This window comes from Cucurbita pepo, chromosome LG17 (genome assembly GCF_002806865.2).
Source record: "Cucurbita pepo subsp. pepo cultivar mu-cu-16 chromosome LG17, ASM280686v2, whole genome shotgun sequence".
NCBI classification, from domain to species: Eukaryota; Viridiplantae; Streptophyta; class Magnoliopsida; order Cucurbitales; family Cucurbitaceae; genus Cucurbita; species Cucurbita pepo.
The window spans coordinates 37,425-54,184 of NC_036654.1; the positions used below are offsets into that span (position 1 = coordinate 37,425).

General features: G+C 35.3%; 2 protein-coding genes across 3 annotated transcripts; one reads left to right on the plus strand and one right to left on the minus strand.

Moving 5' to 3' along the window:
* The first annotated feature begins 938 nt into the window (after nt 1-938).
* Nucleotides 939-9,002, plus strand: LOC111778441 (ISWI chromatin-remodeling complex ATPase CHR11-like). Of its 2 annotated transcripts, XM_023658269.1 has the most exons (26): nt 939-1,240; nt 1,532-1,672; nt 1,763-1,869; nt 2,403-2,515; nt 2,626-2,723; nt 2,921-3,100; nt 3,200-3,421; nt 3,730-3,864; nt 3,960-4,242; nt 4,321-4,394; nt 4,555-4,775; nt 4,856-4,943; nt 5,020-5,113; nt 5,253-5,441; nt 5,550-5,581; nt 5,708-5,784; nt 5,970-6,059; nt 6,173-6,242; nt 6,349-6,403; nt 6,491-6,549; nt 6,617-6,694; nt 6,799-6,886; nt 7,667-7,845; nt 7,941-8,156; nt 8,248-8,346; nt 8,434-9,002. In XM_023658269.1, the coding sequence occupies exons 1-26, from the start codon at nt 1,025-1,027 to the stop codon at nt 8,449-8,451; spliced, it is 3,222 nt and encodes a 1,073-aa protein (XP_023514037.1). In that variant the 5' UTR covers nt 939-1,024; the 3' UTR covers nt 8,452-9,002. The 2 variants fall into 2 exon arrangements, with proteins under 2 accessions (XP_023514037.1, XP_023514038.1); XM_023658270.1 differs by lacking the exon at nt 6,617-6,694 and having other exon boundaries at nt 6,721-6,886.
* A 2,914-nt stretch (nt 9,003-11,916) lies between these two features.
* LOC111779200 (monothiol glutaredoxin-S10-like) lies at nt 11,917-12,367 on the minus strand. Its single transcript, XM_023659296.1, has one exon. The coding sequence runs from the start codon at nt 12,301-12,303 to the stop codon at nt 11,995-11,997; it is 309 nt and encodes a 102-aa protein (XP_023515064.1). The 5' UTR covers nt 12,304-12,367; the 3' UTR covers nt 11,917-11,994.
* Between the last annotated feature and the right edge of the window lie 4,393 nt (nt 12,368-16,760).

Here is a 16,760-nt window from a genome sequence, read left to right on the forward strand (position 1 = left end):
ATATTGTTAATCCCGAATTTGAGAGATTTAATTTATGATTGAATCATAAACAAAAAAAGGAGTGATATTTGAGGTGAAATATGTTACTAAGATATAATTACAAACAACTTGTAAATGATCGAATTGTTTGTAACGACAATAAACACAGCTTGAAAGCCGGAAATAGTTTAAACGGTATCTAAATGAAGTTGAAAACTTTTAAAATTTGGCATATTAATTTTTTAAAAAAATAATATATTTTAAATTTTGGCATATTAATTTTTTAAAAAAATAATATATTTTAAATTTGAAAATAGTAGAACCCTAATTGTAAGTTGTGTCAAGGTTCATAAATTAAAAAAAAAAAAAAGGTCAAATAAGTTAAAACAATATTAAAAAAATTAAATAATTTATTATACTCGATTGAAATTGCTCCCACTCCAATGGCTAAGTGGGCCGAGCATATTAGATCCACTTGAAGGCCCATTAAAGGCCCAACGCAGCAATAGGTAAGTGGGCCAAGCGTATTATGTCCACTTGAAAGGCCCATTAAAAGGGCCAACCCAGCAATAGGTAAGTGGGCCAAGCGTATTATGTCCACTTGAAAGGCCCATCAAAGGCCCAACTCAGCAATAGGTTAGTGAGCCGAGCATATTATGTCCAATTGAAAGGCCCATTAAAGGCCCAACCCAGCAATAGGTTAGTGAGCCGAGCATATTATGTCCACTTGAAGGCCCATTAAAGGCCCAACTCAGCAATAGGTAAGTGAGCCAAGCATATTATGTCCAATTGAAAGGCCCATTAAAGGCCCAACCCAGCAATAGGCGGGAACTCGCAATTCCTTTTTAATTGGCGGGAAAATTATGGTTCCACGTAACAAATCGTTCTGACCCGCACATCTTCGTTGATTTCAATCCAAGGGCTATAAAACATTCATGTTGTTAAGTATCGTTACATTTGGTCAGTGGGTCGAGAATTAGAAGTCGGTTCACTTCTCTTTCAGAGTCTTTTTTCGAAACCCACCCCCGGCGTCCGAGAAAAAGTTATGGCGAAACCCTCGAAACGACAGGTGTCTTCTGATGAAGCCATGTCCAATGGCTCGAGCTCGTCGGAGGAAGAGGAGCAAACTAACGAGCAGATCAATGAGGAGGAGGACGAGGAGGAGCTCGAAGCGGTAGCTCGCTCGGCAGGCTCTGACGAGGATGAAGCTGCCGAGGATTCAGATAACGATGCATCACCTGTCGAAAATGGCGAGGAAGAGGTAAATTTCGACTTGTGTTACTCAATATGCGGTCTTCGTTTTTGTTAATTTTACTCGGATCTCGGTAGGGTTTATGATTTTCAATTTTCCTGTACCTTCTCTGGATTACTTCTTACTTAGGTTGGATTAACTAGGTTTTGGCCCAAATTTCCATTAATTTGCACATTTAGAAACTTGAGAGGACTGGAGAGTTGAGCATATGGTGGCATGCCTTAAGTTCGGCCTCGTGCTTGTATTTCCGGAACTGTATATTTTTCCAACGCTATACGTTTTTGTCACTTTTTCCCGCAGGACGGAAGTAACGACGGCGATGATGATAAAGTCGATATTAGCAGGCGTGAAAAGGCCAGACTAAAAGAAATGCAACAAATGAAGAAGCAGAAGATTCAGGATATGTTGGATGCACAAAATGCTGCAATTGATGCTGATATGGTTTGTTAAATCAATAGTTACACAATAATTTTGATGTTGTTCCTGGTTTTACGAGATAAGAAACAGCTACTTAATGTTATGGAATGGCAGAATAATAAGGGGAAGGGACGCTTGAAATATCTTCTGCAACAAACTGAGATATTTGCTCATTTTGCTAAAGGCGAGCATTCTTCTTCTCAAAAGAAAACGAAAGGAAGGTATGAATTGTCATTTAAAGAGCCTCTTAAATATTTGTTTGCTTCCTGGTAACTTGGATGGATAGCTCAATGATGGTTTTCTCTGGGGTTGTTAAAAGGAAGGTTGCATCTTTTTTGCAGACTATTGCTGATATAAGCTCCTTCGCTGGCCATTATTTATTCTTTAACTGTTCTGTTATCTAAGGGAACTTTAATTTCCCGTGAACCATTATTGTTATTTTGTGTCTTTATAGGTTTTATATTTTTTCCTTCTCGTAAATCTTGAGGGTCTAGGGACATTAATGTTGTTTTTGAAAATCTGTGCTATTTGGGTATGTGGGAGATCACATTTCCTGTTTGTTTCTCTTTCACACAAGCACGTTTTTCTCTTTCAGTTAGATTATTAATTGCTTGAAAATGATTAAACACGCAATTATTTAATATCTGCACGCTATCCTTGTCAATCAATGGGTGTTGTTTTGTTTTATTGATAAATAATGCTATACTTATTGTGAGAATGTTTAATTATGGTTCTTGTTTTGCCAATATTTAAGGGGTCGTCATGCATCAAAGATAACTGAAGAGGAAGAAGATGAAGAATACCTTAAAGAGGAAGAAGATGGTTTATCTGGGACTGGGAACACTCGTCTCCTTACACAACCATCTTGTTAGTTTTCCATTTTTTTGCTTTGTTTTCAATATATTCCTTATGTTTTACATTTGCATCAAAGTTTGGGACATTTTTTTTTAATTATTGAGGCTAATATTTTATTGCAGGTATCCAAGGGAAAATGAGGGATTATCAACTAGCTGGGTTAAATTGGCTCATTCGACTGTATGAGAATGGCATCAATGGAATCCTTGCAGATGAGATGGTAATAAACAGATTCTTAGATTCAACATTTTTCTTGTCTTTGTTTGAGAATGAATATATAAGTATATTTATTTCCTGTTGATATTTAAGATCTGTTACTAGTTACAGGTGGTATAGTTCCAATGTCTCGACAAAATATTTCAATTCAGACAGTTGATACCTTAGTCAGTGTGCTAATAAATGGTGTTTTTCTATTAGGGGCTTGGCAAGACACTACAAACCATCTCTCTGTTGGGCTATCTTCACGAGTACAGAGGCATAACAGGCCCCCATATGGTAGTTGCACCAAAATCTACCCTGGGAAACTGGATGAATGAAATTCGTCGTTTTTGCCCTATCTTGCGAGCTGTAAAGTTTCTTGGAAATCCTGATGAAAGGGTATTTTTCTTCATTCATTTGAATATGTGAATTTTAGTGATGTTAGATTGTTATTTGTACTGGAGACTGATTAATGTGTCAATCATGCACTTTATGCAGAGGAATATACGGGAAAATTTACTGGTAGCTGGGAAGTTTGATGTCTGTGTTACCAGTTTCGAAATGGCCATCAAGGAGAAGTCTTGCTTGCGTCGTTTTAGTTGGCGCTACATTATTATTGATGAAGCTCATCGAATTAAGAATGAGAATTCCCTCCTTTCAAAGACAATGAGGCTTTATAATACCAACTATCGTCTTCTAATCACTGGCACGCCACTTCAGGTATCTAAAATTAGTTTGACCATTGTTGAAGTATACCACCTACTTTGCAATATAAAAATCTGTAAAATTTTATATTCTGAGGTCAGGTGCTGGTTGTGTACATTGCCTTGTTTGATATCCAAACCCTTTCGTTTAGGTTTTTCTATAACAATTTCTGCCTGGATATGTTATTTGGAAGCGAAGTGACATGGTTGCGATTTGTTTTCCTAGTTTTTATTATTTAAACATTTAAATCTTTCCTTTTCTTTCTTTCTTTTCGGGTTGTAATTATTTACTGTAACAAAATGGCTTTTTATTGTCTCTTTCAGAACAATCTTCATGAACTGTGGTCTCTCCTCAATTTTCTTTTGCCTGAAATATTTAGTTCAGCTGAGACTTTCGATGAATGGTTTCAAATTTCTGGGGAAAATGATCAGCAGGAGGTTGTTCAACAACTTCACAAGGTATACCTCAATCCATTCTGTGCATGCATCCATAGTTCAATATTTCAATGTGTTTTATCTCACGTTCTTTTTTCCCTGCTATTTGCACCCTATAGGTCCTTCGACCTTTTCTTCTTCGGAGGCTGAAATCGGATGTTGAAAAAGGTTTACCACCAAAAAAGGAAACAATACTTAAAGTAGGCATGTCACAGATGCAAAAGCAATACTATCGTGCTTTGCTCCAGAAGGATCTTGAAGTTGTTAATGCTGGTGGTGAGCGTAAACGGCTTCTTAATATAGCTATGCAGCTCCGGAAATGTTGTAATCACCCATATTTATTTCAAGGTGCTGAACCTGGGCCTCCTTACACCACTGGAGATCATCTTATTACAAGTGCTGGTAAGCTTTGTGTACAAGGTTGCATGATGACGATTTTGCTTTAGTCATTCATTAATACTGAGAAAATTTCATTCATAGGTAAAATGGTTCTTTTGGACAAGTTGCTTCCAAAGCTGAAAGAGCGTGATTCTAGAGTCCTAATATTTTCGCAGGTGAATATTTTTGTTGGAATTTGATCATCACCAATGAATACATTTTCCATCAACTGAATCACCATATTATTGTGGATTTACTGTTTATTTTGTTTGGCTTGTTATTATTATTATTATTATTTAATATTTTGACTAAGCTTGGTATTTGCGTGAATTTCAGATGACAAGACTGTTGGACATTCTTGAAGATTATTTAATGTTTCGTGGATACTACTACTGTCGGATTGATGGTAACACTGGTGGTGAAGATCGTGATGCATCCATTGATGCTTTCAACAAGCCAGGAAGTGAAAAATTTGTTTTCTTACTTTCAACCAGAGCTGGAGGTCTTGGTATTAATCTTGCTACTGCAGATGTAGTCATTCTTTACGACAGTGACTGGTACATCTTCCTCGATCAAAATTACTGCTGCTTTGGCTGTTACTCCCTCAGTATGCTCTGACACTCAACATTTATTTCAGGAATCCTCAAGTTGATCTGCAAGCCCAAGATCGTGCTCATAGAATTGGTCAGAAGAAGGAAGTTCAAGTGTTCCGGTTTTGCACTGAGGTAAACAAAGTTACTTATATCATAGAGAGCTCAAACTTACTGTGGCGATAAATGTAATTTATTCTTTAATGAACAGTATACCATTGAGGAAAAAGTTATTGAAAGGGCTTACAAGAAACTTGCCCTTGATGCTTTGGTGATTCAACAAGGACGCTTAGCAGAGCAGAAAAGTGAGTTTTTTTTTTATTTTTTTATTTTTTAATATACTTCAAGCCATACAACGTCGAATGATTAGCATATGTTAATTCTTAGACTATTATCTTTTAGCATGCATAGTTAACACATTGTGTATTTCTTTTTCAATAATAGCTGTCAACAAGGATGAGCTACTTCAAATGGTGAGGTTTGGTGCTGAGATGGTTTTCAGTTCCAAAGATAGCACCATCACAGATGAGGACATTGACAGAATCATTGCAAAAGGAGAAGCAGCAACAGCAGAGCTTGATGCAAAGATGAAGAAATTTACAGAAGATGCCATTAAATTTAAGATGGATGAAAGTGGGGAGCTTCCTGACATGAACTGTCTAGTTTCTTTCTGTTTGATAATTTTCTGTTTTCTTTCTAATATTCAAGGAGTTTTATCTAATGCTTATGTGGTTTTGGCAGCTGCTGAATTGTATGATTTCGACGATGAGAAGGTAAATACAATTATACAAGAATCTTGTATCCACTTGAAGATTTTAATTCCAATGTTTTTCTTATGTTTATTATTCAAAAGCTGTTAATGAAAATGTTCCTACTAATGACCTTGTATCTTAATGAAGGATGAAAATAAATTTGACTTCAAGAAAATTGTTAGTGAAAATTGGATTGAACCACCTAAAAGGGAGCGGAAGCGCAAGTAAGGACTTTCTTTTCCTCTTCCTACGTGAACTTTATACTGAATTTTATAATCTTCATAAAGCCTGACCCTTGTTTTCTACCTCCTATAAGTTACTCGGAATCGGAATACTTNTACTACGTGAACTTTATACTGAATTTTATAATCTTCACAAAGCCTGACCATTGTTTTCTACCTCCTATAAGTTACTCGGAATCGGAATACTTTAAGCAAACAATGCGGCAGGGTGGTCCAACAAAACCAAAGGAGCCCAGGATTCCTCGCATGCCTCAGTTGTAAGTCTCTTGAATTTGTTGATTTATCTCGTAGATTTAGTTTTTTTTCTTCTTAATATTATATACTTACATGTATGTACTTTTTCATGGGTACATCAAAATTTCTTTTATAGGCACGATTTCCAGTTTTTCAACACACAAAGGTTGAGTGAACTATATGAAAAAGAAGTGCGGTATCTCATGGTGAGTATAAGATTCTTTAGTATTGCTTTCTGTTTTTACATAATTGCTTGTGTTTATTATTCAGCATTTTTACTTTGTTTTTTCAATTTATCATTGAATGGCTCAGCTAACACATCAAAAGAATCAGTTGAAAGATACAATAGATGTTGAGGAGACTGAAGGTATGTTACTAATATTCATGTTTCATGTCCCTATATCCTGTAAGTTTCCTTTTACAGTATGGCTAATCTTAGAAATGATAATTTTAGATGTGGGTGATCCATTGACGGCCGAAGAACTGGAAGAAAAAGAAAAACTCTTAGAGGAAGTAAGTGGATTTGTGTTGTAAGGCTTTGTCTCATGATCACTTTGCTAAACTTGTTTTTTGGTTTTAGGGATTTTCTTCATGGAGTCGCAGAGATTTCAATACATTTATTAGGGCTTGTGAGAAGTATGGGCGAAACGATATTAAANTTCTAAACTTGGTTTTTGGTTTTAGGGATTTTCTTCATGGAGTCGCAGAGATTTCAATACGTTTATTAGGGCTTGTGAGAAGTATGGGCGAAACGATATTAAAAGTATTGCTTTGGAGATGGAAGGAAAAACAGAAGAAGAAGTTGAGAGATATGCAAATGTCTTTAAAGAGAGATACAAGGAGTTAAATGGTAAGTGGATAAATCTTGTGATAATGAATCTTTGTGAATGTTACAGTATCATGTTTGTTCTTGATGTTTATCTTAATTGGACATCGAACCAGAAAACATTTTTTACCTCTGAAATTTAGCTTTATATATCTTATCCTGGAATTATAATATGAACCATTTTCTGCACGTTAATTTATGCCATCGATGTTATCTCTCCTATGAAGATAAAAATTGTGGCCGTCATGGTTTCAAAGCTTTGTTAGTTGCTGCTGGTGTTTTAGCACAGTCGAATCGGTTGTTATTCTGAAAATTGAAAATATCTTAAATTGTTGGTTGTTCAATGTCATCTCCTATGNTTATCTCTCCTATGAAGATGAAAATTGTGGCCGTCATGGTTTCAAAGCTTTGTTAGTTGTTTCTTCTGAACTATGTCGGCTGTTCTTATCATTTTAACGGAGCTGCTGGTGTTTTAGCACAGTCTAATCGGTTGTTATTCTGAAATTTAAAATATCTTAAATTGTTGGTTATTCAATGTCATCTCCTATGTCGGTTGCTTAAATTACTTTTTACGACAGTCGAATTCTTTTTAGCACAGCTAACTTGTTCTGCTTGTTTTTATTATAGCCTATTAGTAATCTTTTATATTTTCAAGGTTGATGTGTAACCAATAAGTTTGCTGAAGGCTGAGTTGGGTTTTTGCATTGGGTCTATTATTTCTCATAATAGGTTTAATTTTTTGTAGGTTATATATAATCTTCTACTATTTGAATAGTTTCTAAGCAATTTATATGAAAATTTCAGATTATGATAGAATCATCAAGAACATAGAAAGAGGGGAAGCTAGGATTTCTCGCAAGGATGAAATAATGAAAGCTATCGGCAAGAAACTCGATCGCTACAAAAATCCATGGCTGGAGCTCAAGATCCAGTATGGCCAGAATAAAGGGAAGTTGTACAACGAAGAATGTGATCGTTTCATGGTGGGTATTGAGATCTTCTAAATTCCCCATCTGAAATTTATTTTTATATTCGTTTGAATGTTGAAGATCATAGGTGCTATCTTAATGATCAACAGATATGCATGGTTCACAAGCTCGGTTACGGGAACTGGGACGAACTGAAAGCAGCATTTCGTACATCACCCTTGTTTCGCTTTGATTGGTTTATCAAGTCGCGAACAACACAAGAACTTGCAAGGAGGTGCGATACCTTAATCCGGTTAGTCGAGAAGGAAAACCAGGAATATGATGAACGGGAAAGACAGGCCCGTAAAGAAAAGAAGCTTGCCAAGGTTTATTTCACATTTGCAGCAGTCTCTTTTCTTTAACCCTTTAACCTACACAGAGATGTGTTTGCTGAATTTTAATTCTATTTCGTTTCAGAGCATGACGCCATCGAAACGTGCCTTGGCTAGGCAGTCCGAGAGCCCAACTAACCTAAAGAAGCGGAAGCAATTATCTAAGGATGATTATGTGAACTCTGTAAGTTTTCTAGACACCATATTAAATCATTGCCCATTTTGGCCTAATCATAACCAAACAGTTCTAACTTAACCTCTCTATTTGCAGGGAAAGAGGAGGAAGTGACCTATTTTTCATCTTTTTAGACCCGTAAGATCCACCATTTATCTCTTTTTTTTAGGCCAAACAACTCCCTATATCTTTGTTATAGCATCATCGTGATTACCGTATCGACCTTCACGTGCTAGCTAAAGCTTAGATCATCCCACCTCATATTTTTGGGATTGCCTTTTGGGAATTCTTCATTTGAGAACAAAATTTAGTTCTGCCAATATCTTGTATGCCATAGTAGATTTTTAGCTACAGATACATATTCTGCATGGCCGATGGAAGTGACTGCACGCAGGTTTTTTGATCAAAACGTTGGGGAAAAGGTAAAGCCATCCGTTTCCATGTTCTGGTCTTGTGAAGGTCAAATTTGGCATTGCAGATCCGAAAAGCAGTCGATAAAATGGTTGATCGCGTACGAAATTCTCATGCCCCATTTAATTTTCTTTCCTAATTGACGATTTTTCGTGCTACTTACTAATTAGCTGACTGTGATTGTGTAAAAATGTACTTGATACTCTAGCTTAACTTGAATCTCTCGAAACTCATGGTTTATATATACTTCTCAAGGCAAAGGTTATTTTACGAGTAGAAGTAAAGGGAAGGGGAAAGGGATTTTTGATATTTTTGGTTGGGGTTTATCATCTTAATACTGGAAACCTTATTTTCTATGCTCCAAACAGTTTAGGCAGTTCAATTCTAAGGCTTAAAAATCTCCAGGAAATGAGATGTGGATACAAGTTGAATCAATAATCATTAACGCTTGGGATGGGCTAAACTTGTGATCAACGACATTGCCTCATGCTCGTAAGAGTGAAATGATTAAATATTGTATACTATCAGTTGATTTTTTTTAGAAGCTGTAAAAGAGAGAAGTTTCTGCATCCTTATAAAGAGAATGTTTTGTCCCTCTCCATCTAATATGGGATATCACAATCTAACCAATTTGGGACTCAGTATCATTGTTGACATTGTTTGGTGCCCGGTTTCGATACCATTTATAACATTTCAAGCCTATCGTTAAAATGTATTGTCTACTTTGGCTCATTATGTATCACAGTTAATTTCACGATTTTAAAACATGTCTACTGACTATTATGGGGATGGAGTGTCTAGCTCCAATCTGACCAGGAACCAATCATCGAACGATACAAGACATTGGTCAAAGTTTCAAGTTGACCTATCTTATATTGAGTCCCTCTTGAATTAGTTGGTGGAAGCTATCTTATACAAGTCTCATAGTGATAATCAAGCATTCCATTCAAGAATAATTATATCTATTATCATATCGGGGTAATTGAATTTTTATGGAATAAAGACAATTTTGTTTTTTTTTTTTTTTTTTTTTTTTTTTTTTTTTTTTTTTTTTTTGACTCACTTAAAAAAAAAGAGTAGCATTATATTTGTTTTTTTTTATAATATCTACAAATTTTCATGCATATCTTGAAAAAGGTCTCCGAAAGTAGTATGTACCCTAAGCCTTTTTTAATCTTTGATGAGGATCTAGGTAAGCTAGGTAGCCTTTTTAATCATATATTCGTAAAGAAATATGCTAGAATTAGATAAAATAATATATATAATATGGGCAAATATAGTAACGTCTCTTTTCTTTTGTCGTTCCAATTATGACAAAAAGTAGTATCAATACTTCTAATCGTGCATAATATTATATTCTTTTTCATTTGCCTTTTTATTTGTAAAAAAATGTTTTTCTTTTCAACTTGTTATGTATCACAGTCAGTTTCATGATTTTAAAATGCATTTGTTAAAGAGAAGTTTACCCACTTCATCTCCAACTAATGTGAGATCTCACAATCCACCCTTTTGAGAGCCCAACATCTTCGCTGGCATACTGCTGAAACTTGACTGTGGATACCATTTGTTACAGCCCAACCCCACCGTTAGTAGATACACATCACTCGATGTCTGGCTTTGATACCATTTGTAACAACTCAAGCTCACCGCTAACAGATGCTGCTCTCTTTGACCCATTACGTATCGCCATCAATTTCACGATTTTAAAATGCGTCTGTTAGGAAGAAGTTTCCACACCCCTCCTCCCCAGTGATATCACACTAACATTTTAAAATTTTTAGTGAAATTATATTAACAAAAAAAAAATATTTTAAAATTTGTTGAGAATATTTTGGGTGAATTAAGTAAGTTGACACTAAAATTTCTCATTTTTTAAAGCCGAAATTGCATCATATTATATATACTGTCTGCGTGTTTGCCGCAATTTCTATGGAAACCAAAGCCCCATGGCACGATGGAGAATCAAGCAAGACACTAATAAAAAAGCTATGGAGAATAGAATTCTTAGCATTCATTTTCACATGAAATGACACATTTGAGAATAATATATACAATGTTAAGTCTTTTCAGCCCCGACACACCAACACACGTTTCGGGTGATGCTATTCACACGATGCTCTGCTTTGGCTCTAGCTCTAGCTCTAATCTTATGTTAGTCACGTTGCGTTTTTCCGCTACTTTTAAGATTCGGGTAGGTCGGCATTTAAAAATACTCGACTTATGCTTCACTAACACAAATAGAAAAGTTAGAGACGTTTTTTTTTTTTAAAGTTATTCTTTCTTAACTTATTCCCTTTTTCTATTAGCTCGTTATTCTACTCATGTATCGCAAACAAATTGGATAATAATTGAAGTTCTAGATCGAAATCAGCTCCCTCACTTATGCTAATGAGATTTTAATTTTGTAATCATTTGTGATGAATTTCAATTTCATTTGAAGTGGTGGCAAAATAAAGATACTTGGTTACTTCATTATAACCGTCTAAAACCACTGCTATTAGATATTATTCATTTTGGCTCGTTATGTATTATTCTCAGCCTCACGCTCTTAAAACGTATCTATTAGGTAGAGGTTTCCATACCTTCAACCGACGTGGGATCTCACAATCCACTCTCCTTGGGGACCCAACGTCCTCGCTGGTACACCGCTCGGTGTTTGGTTCAGCCAAAGTTCACTGCTAGCAGATATTGTCTGTTTTGGCACGATACGTATTGTCGTCAGCCTCACAATTATACAACACGTCCACTATGGATAGGGTCTACTGTCCTCTATCCTGTTTGAGTCACTCTCTATTCCATTCTCCGTTTAAACAAAAATTCTCTAACCCATTTGTGTCGGGTCCAGGATTTTGGCTCTCGAGCTAAATGACATCTTGGACAAAAAGTTAAAAGATGATGATTTTAATTTTAATTTTTTTAATTGGGTAAGATTATTTAAATATTATAATATATTTTTCTAAATAATTTAAGATTGTTTAATAAAATACTTGATTGATGTAAAAGTATATTATAAAAAAACCTTATCTTTTGGTAAGTAATGTTTTTTTTAACCTAAAAAGGTTAACAACATTCCATGTCTGTATAAAGCTTTGCCAAAATGTTGGGAAAAAAACAGGGGAAAATATGTAAATACATTGAAGTTAAAGGACGAAACTGAAAAATGGGAAATTTCATAAGTTATCATTTCCATTACTTATTTTGACCGTTACATTGCATATTTACAACACAAAAGGAAACTAAGAAACATCAAAGCCATATAGCTCCAGCTTCCTTTAGCAATTTTTTTAGGGAGCCATTGAGATGAAGCGTCATCACGGTGTTGGCGGAGCCGATGAACTTTCCGCCGATGAACACCACGGGCACGGCGGGGCTGCAACCCAACCTCGAGAGAGCCATCTCCATTTCCTTCCCTCTTAACTCCCGATCGAGCTCGTGAATCTCCGGGCTCGCTCCTTGCTCGTAAAATAGCCTCTCGATTGCGTGACACATGCAACACGTGCTCTTGCTAAAGATCACTACGGCTTTCTTCCCGGCCATCTTTGCTACTACGTCCATTTTTTTAAAGCTTAGAAACGACAAAGAGATGAACTTGAATGTTAGCTAGCTTTGTAGTAGCTGAAAGGGATTGGTGTGTATTTATATAGGAAAGGAGGAGCTAAAGCCAAGCTTGAAAGTATATAATAAAAAGGTTAGTAAATTAATTAATGATATCATTGAAAAGAATTAAAGATATTTCATTTTAATATTTGCATCCCAACCCTTTTTGTTTTTTCCTTTCTTTTTTAGGGAATCATTAATAAAAAATGAAATTAAAACCGTAAAGGAAGATATGCTCGTAAACTGTTCAACATAGCATCCGAGTGAGTTGTATAATAGCTCAAGCCCACCGCTAGTAGATATTATCCGCTTTGGCCCGTTACGTATTGCCGTCAGTCTCACGGTTTTAAAACATGTCTGTTAGGAGAGGTTTCTGCACCCTTATAATGAATGTTTCCTTCCCTTCTCCAACGAACGTGAGATCTCACAATCCATCCCTTTGTGGTCCCAGCATCCTCGCTAGCACACTGCCTAGTGTCTGGCTCTGATACCATTTGTAATAGCTCAAGCCCACCGCTAGTAGATATTGTTCGCTTTGACCCATTACGAATCGCCGTCAGTCTCACAGTTTTAAAACATGTCTGTTAAGAGAGGTTTCTACACCCTTGTAAGGAATGTTTCCCTCCCCTCTCCAACAAATGTGAAATCTCACAATCCGTCCCTTTGTGGTCCCAACATCCTCACTGGCACACTGCCCAGTGTCTGGCTCTGATACCATTGGTAACAGCTCAAGCCCACCGCTAGTAGATATTGTCCGCTTTGACCCGTTACGTATCGCCGTCAGTCTCACAGTTTTAAAACATGTATGTTAGGAGAGGTTTCCACACCCTTCTAAGGAATGTTTCCTTCCCCTCTCCAACAAATGTGAAATCTCACAATCCATCCCTTTGTGGTCCCAACATCCTCACTGACACACTACCTAGTATCTGACTCTGATACCATTTGTAACGGCTCAAGCCCACCGTTAGCAGAAATTGTCCACTTTGGCTTGTTATGTATTACCGTCAGCCTCACGGTATTAAAACGCGTATGCTAGGAGAGGTTTTCACATCTTTATAAAGAATACTTCGTTCTCCTCTCTAATTAGTGTGGGATCTCACAGTTTGTGTCTGTATTCCCACTTTATAACAGTCCGCGTATGAGAGATAATAATTTTTGGTCATCACTGTTTAATCATTATATGAGTGACATGTACGTTGTCAGCAAACTGCAGAGAAGTTTCGTGGGAATCTCAGGTCTCATCAGCTCGATGAACGAAAGCGAGTCTTCTAAAACTACTTATACGTATATTATTCGAGAGAATATCGGAAGAAGAAAAAAGATTAAGAATCTTCGACCTCTTCAAATCTATTACAGGAACAAAAACAACCTAACCGTTGAACTTTTGCTACTGTTGGCTTTATACATTAGGTTATGAGTATCAAATTTACGAATGGAATCATGAAACGATAACTTCTAACAATTTTATTTTCGTGTGAGATAAATCAATTTGAAAAGACCGATCATATAGTAGCTAGGAATGTCAAAATTTTTGGTCGAATATATCATAAGATGAGATGATCGAAATGTGACACGTCATCAGCCACCCCAAGATTTTGCATCACATACACTATGCTTAGTGTAGATATAGATAAAGGAAGGAGAAAAAGGGATTAAGAATCAAACTTTTTTAGGTCCCTTCAAACAAAAGTTGATATTATAAGAAAATTAAAATTTTATAATTATTCAATTTTTGGAGGAAAATAAAAATTATTGTGGGGGAAAAATCATAACCTAACTATTTTTATTCCATTGTAAATTTATTGTATTTAAAATTAAATATAGTAATTTAAAATTTTGGTTAAATTACAAATTTGGTCCTCGTAAATTTGAAAAATTAGAATTTTGCCCGTTTTTGACGCTAAATGTGGAGATGAGGATTGGAACAGAAAAAAATATATGTTAATTATCGTTAGACCGAGATCAAGTTTGAAATTAAAGTAATTATTTTTTAAAAAAATTACATAATATAAAGGAAATTAAAAGAAAATGGGACATATTTAAAATTATTTAGTAATATTCTTGCAATAAGGCTAATACCCCACATTTGTTGCATATATTACTTGTTGATATATATATATATGGATTGAGGGAGCAATTCCAACCGGTGATTATCATTACAAGATGCCCACTTCCATCAATTTTTATTCCACTAATAAAGTAGAATTAATTCATAAAATATAATTTAATTAATTTTTTTTTTTAACAAATCCGCAGTAATTAGAACTGACATAGTCTCGGGATTTTCAATTTCAGGTTATAGAAACTCAATCAACATGAGTATAATTTATTGGTCGAGACATCGATAACCAATGGGAATTTACCAAATCTCCATCTCATTCAATGCCGGTTGCAATGCTAAATATTTTCTAAATTCTCGAATTAGCGTTGGACGACACGTAACTATCCATGCATGAAAAATAGGTTACCTTTTAAGGATGAGGCGTATTGAAGCATGAAATTCAAAAGTAACCCTTTCACGATGGCTCTTCGACTATATCTTGAGCCACTTTTTAAATATTTTTTCTAATTAAATAATATTCGAGAAAATATTCGAGAAAATATAAAAAAGAATATTGGTATAAATTACAATATACGTACGTAGTTGGAAAGTTGCACACAGTATCACCAACTTATCAGAGATTCCAAAGGAAAAAAAAAAAGAAGAGAAAGTGAAGAAGCCTTTCATGTCGATGCCATTTATTTATTTAAATTTAAATTGATTTATAATATATTTAAATTTCAAATAATAAATAAATAAATAAATGTACGGCTCTTTTTTTGTTTCTCTCTCTACTTTTGGGTGGCAGCAATGGACATGCAGAGATTTGAAAGCGAGTTAAGGCTCAGCTAATTTGTCCTTTCTTTAACCTAAAAAAACACAACAAAAAAGTCAACCTTTTATTGACCTTTTGAAATTATGTCGATTTAGGTCCATTAGCGAAGACATTATAGATAACGTTACTATAAGAAATTATGCCAATGTCACTAAGGGTTATGGATGTCACTTTGGGACACATACAGATAGCTCTCGTATCGAAAGCGTTAAAGCGAAGTCATTGGGTCGAGTCTTTGCGAGTTCATCTTGAACAAATGAATCCCTTATTTCTAGGTGTTTTAGACATGTAGATAAAATGTCGGGAGCTATCAATAATGTACTAAAATTTGGCCCATCTGTCAAACTCTATTAGTTAGATTATTAAATGTAAATGTAGCAGGAGAATAACATAAAAAATTTGGTAATTTGATGGTGTTAATCGTAAGGGCTAAGAATTGAAGGGTCTAGAGAATTATTTGGGGGCAAATGAAAAAGGAAGAAAAAAAAAGGACAATGTTCTTCAATTGGATGCGAATCCAAAAAATTAAATAAAAAAGAAAAAAAAAAAGAAAAAAAAAAAAGGGATATTTTATAAATGGATAAATCCAAATACTTTCTCCAGCTCAATAGATGCCTCCAAGATAGGGATAGCAGCAAAATCTTTCTTTATAAAAGAAAATAGAATTTTAAAAAATAAAAAATAAAATTTATATATATTGTAGAATTGACTTATAAAATAATAATAATAATAATAATAATAATAATAATAATAATAATGGTTTTGTTAATAGTTAAATGGATTCTTTGTTCTTTATGGATGTGGGTGTCTAATTTGGGAAATCAAAATCAAAACCTAGGAACGGAATTCCCAAATCTAATAAAGCTTGATTTCATTCCAAATTATATATTAAAAGTAACCGAATTTTGACGACATATATATAAATACATAAATCAACCATAATCAAACACATTTTTTAAAATAAAAATAAGCTTTTTGCAATAATTTTGTAACACACGACCATCGCAGCTCACTCGGTCATGTCATTGAAAACAGACTCACCTGTCGTTTGTAACATTGGGACATCTCAAACATCTATCCATTCAGGATCTATCGATGCATTGGCCTTTCCATGTCCATGTCATGTTATTTACAGATACCTTACCAGATAGCGAGTGCATAATCCAACATTTAACACTTGGGTTAGGGTGCAATACAGACACACCTATGCCACCCAGTACTATCATTGAAAAACCCATTACAAAGGAAGTCGCTCGAGACACTCATCTTATAATACTCGCCCTCATTGTGACACACGCATGTGTCATAGAGTAGCTTGCTTAGGTCACAGAGCTCAAGAGTGGTGGAGAGCTGACACCTTGCTTCTCCCTGTAGTACGATATTTTTAATGCTTCTTGGGTAGATGTCGTTTTGGCGAACAGTCACACGATGTTGTGGAGCGTCCGTCCAGTGTTTGATTGACGCCAAATTTGACGAGCATTCATATTTCATATAGACGGACTTACTCCTGAATCGCTATACTCGGGTTAGAAAAAGGAG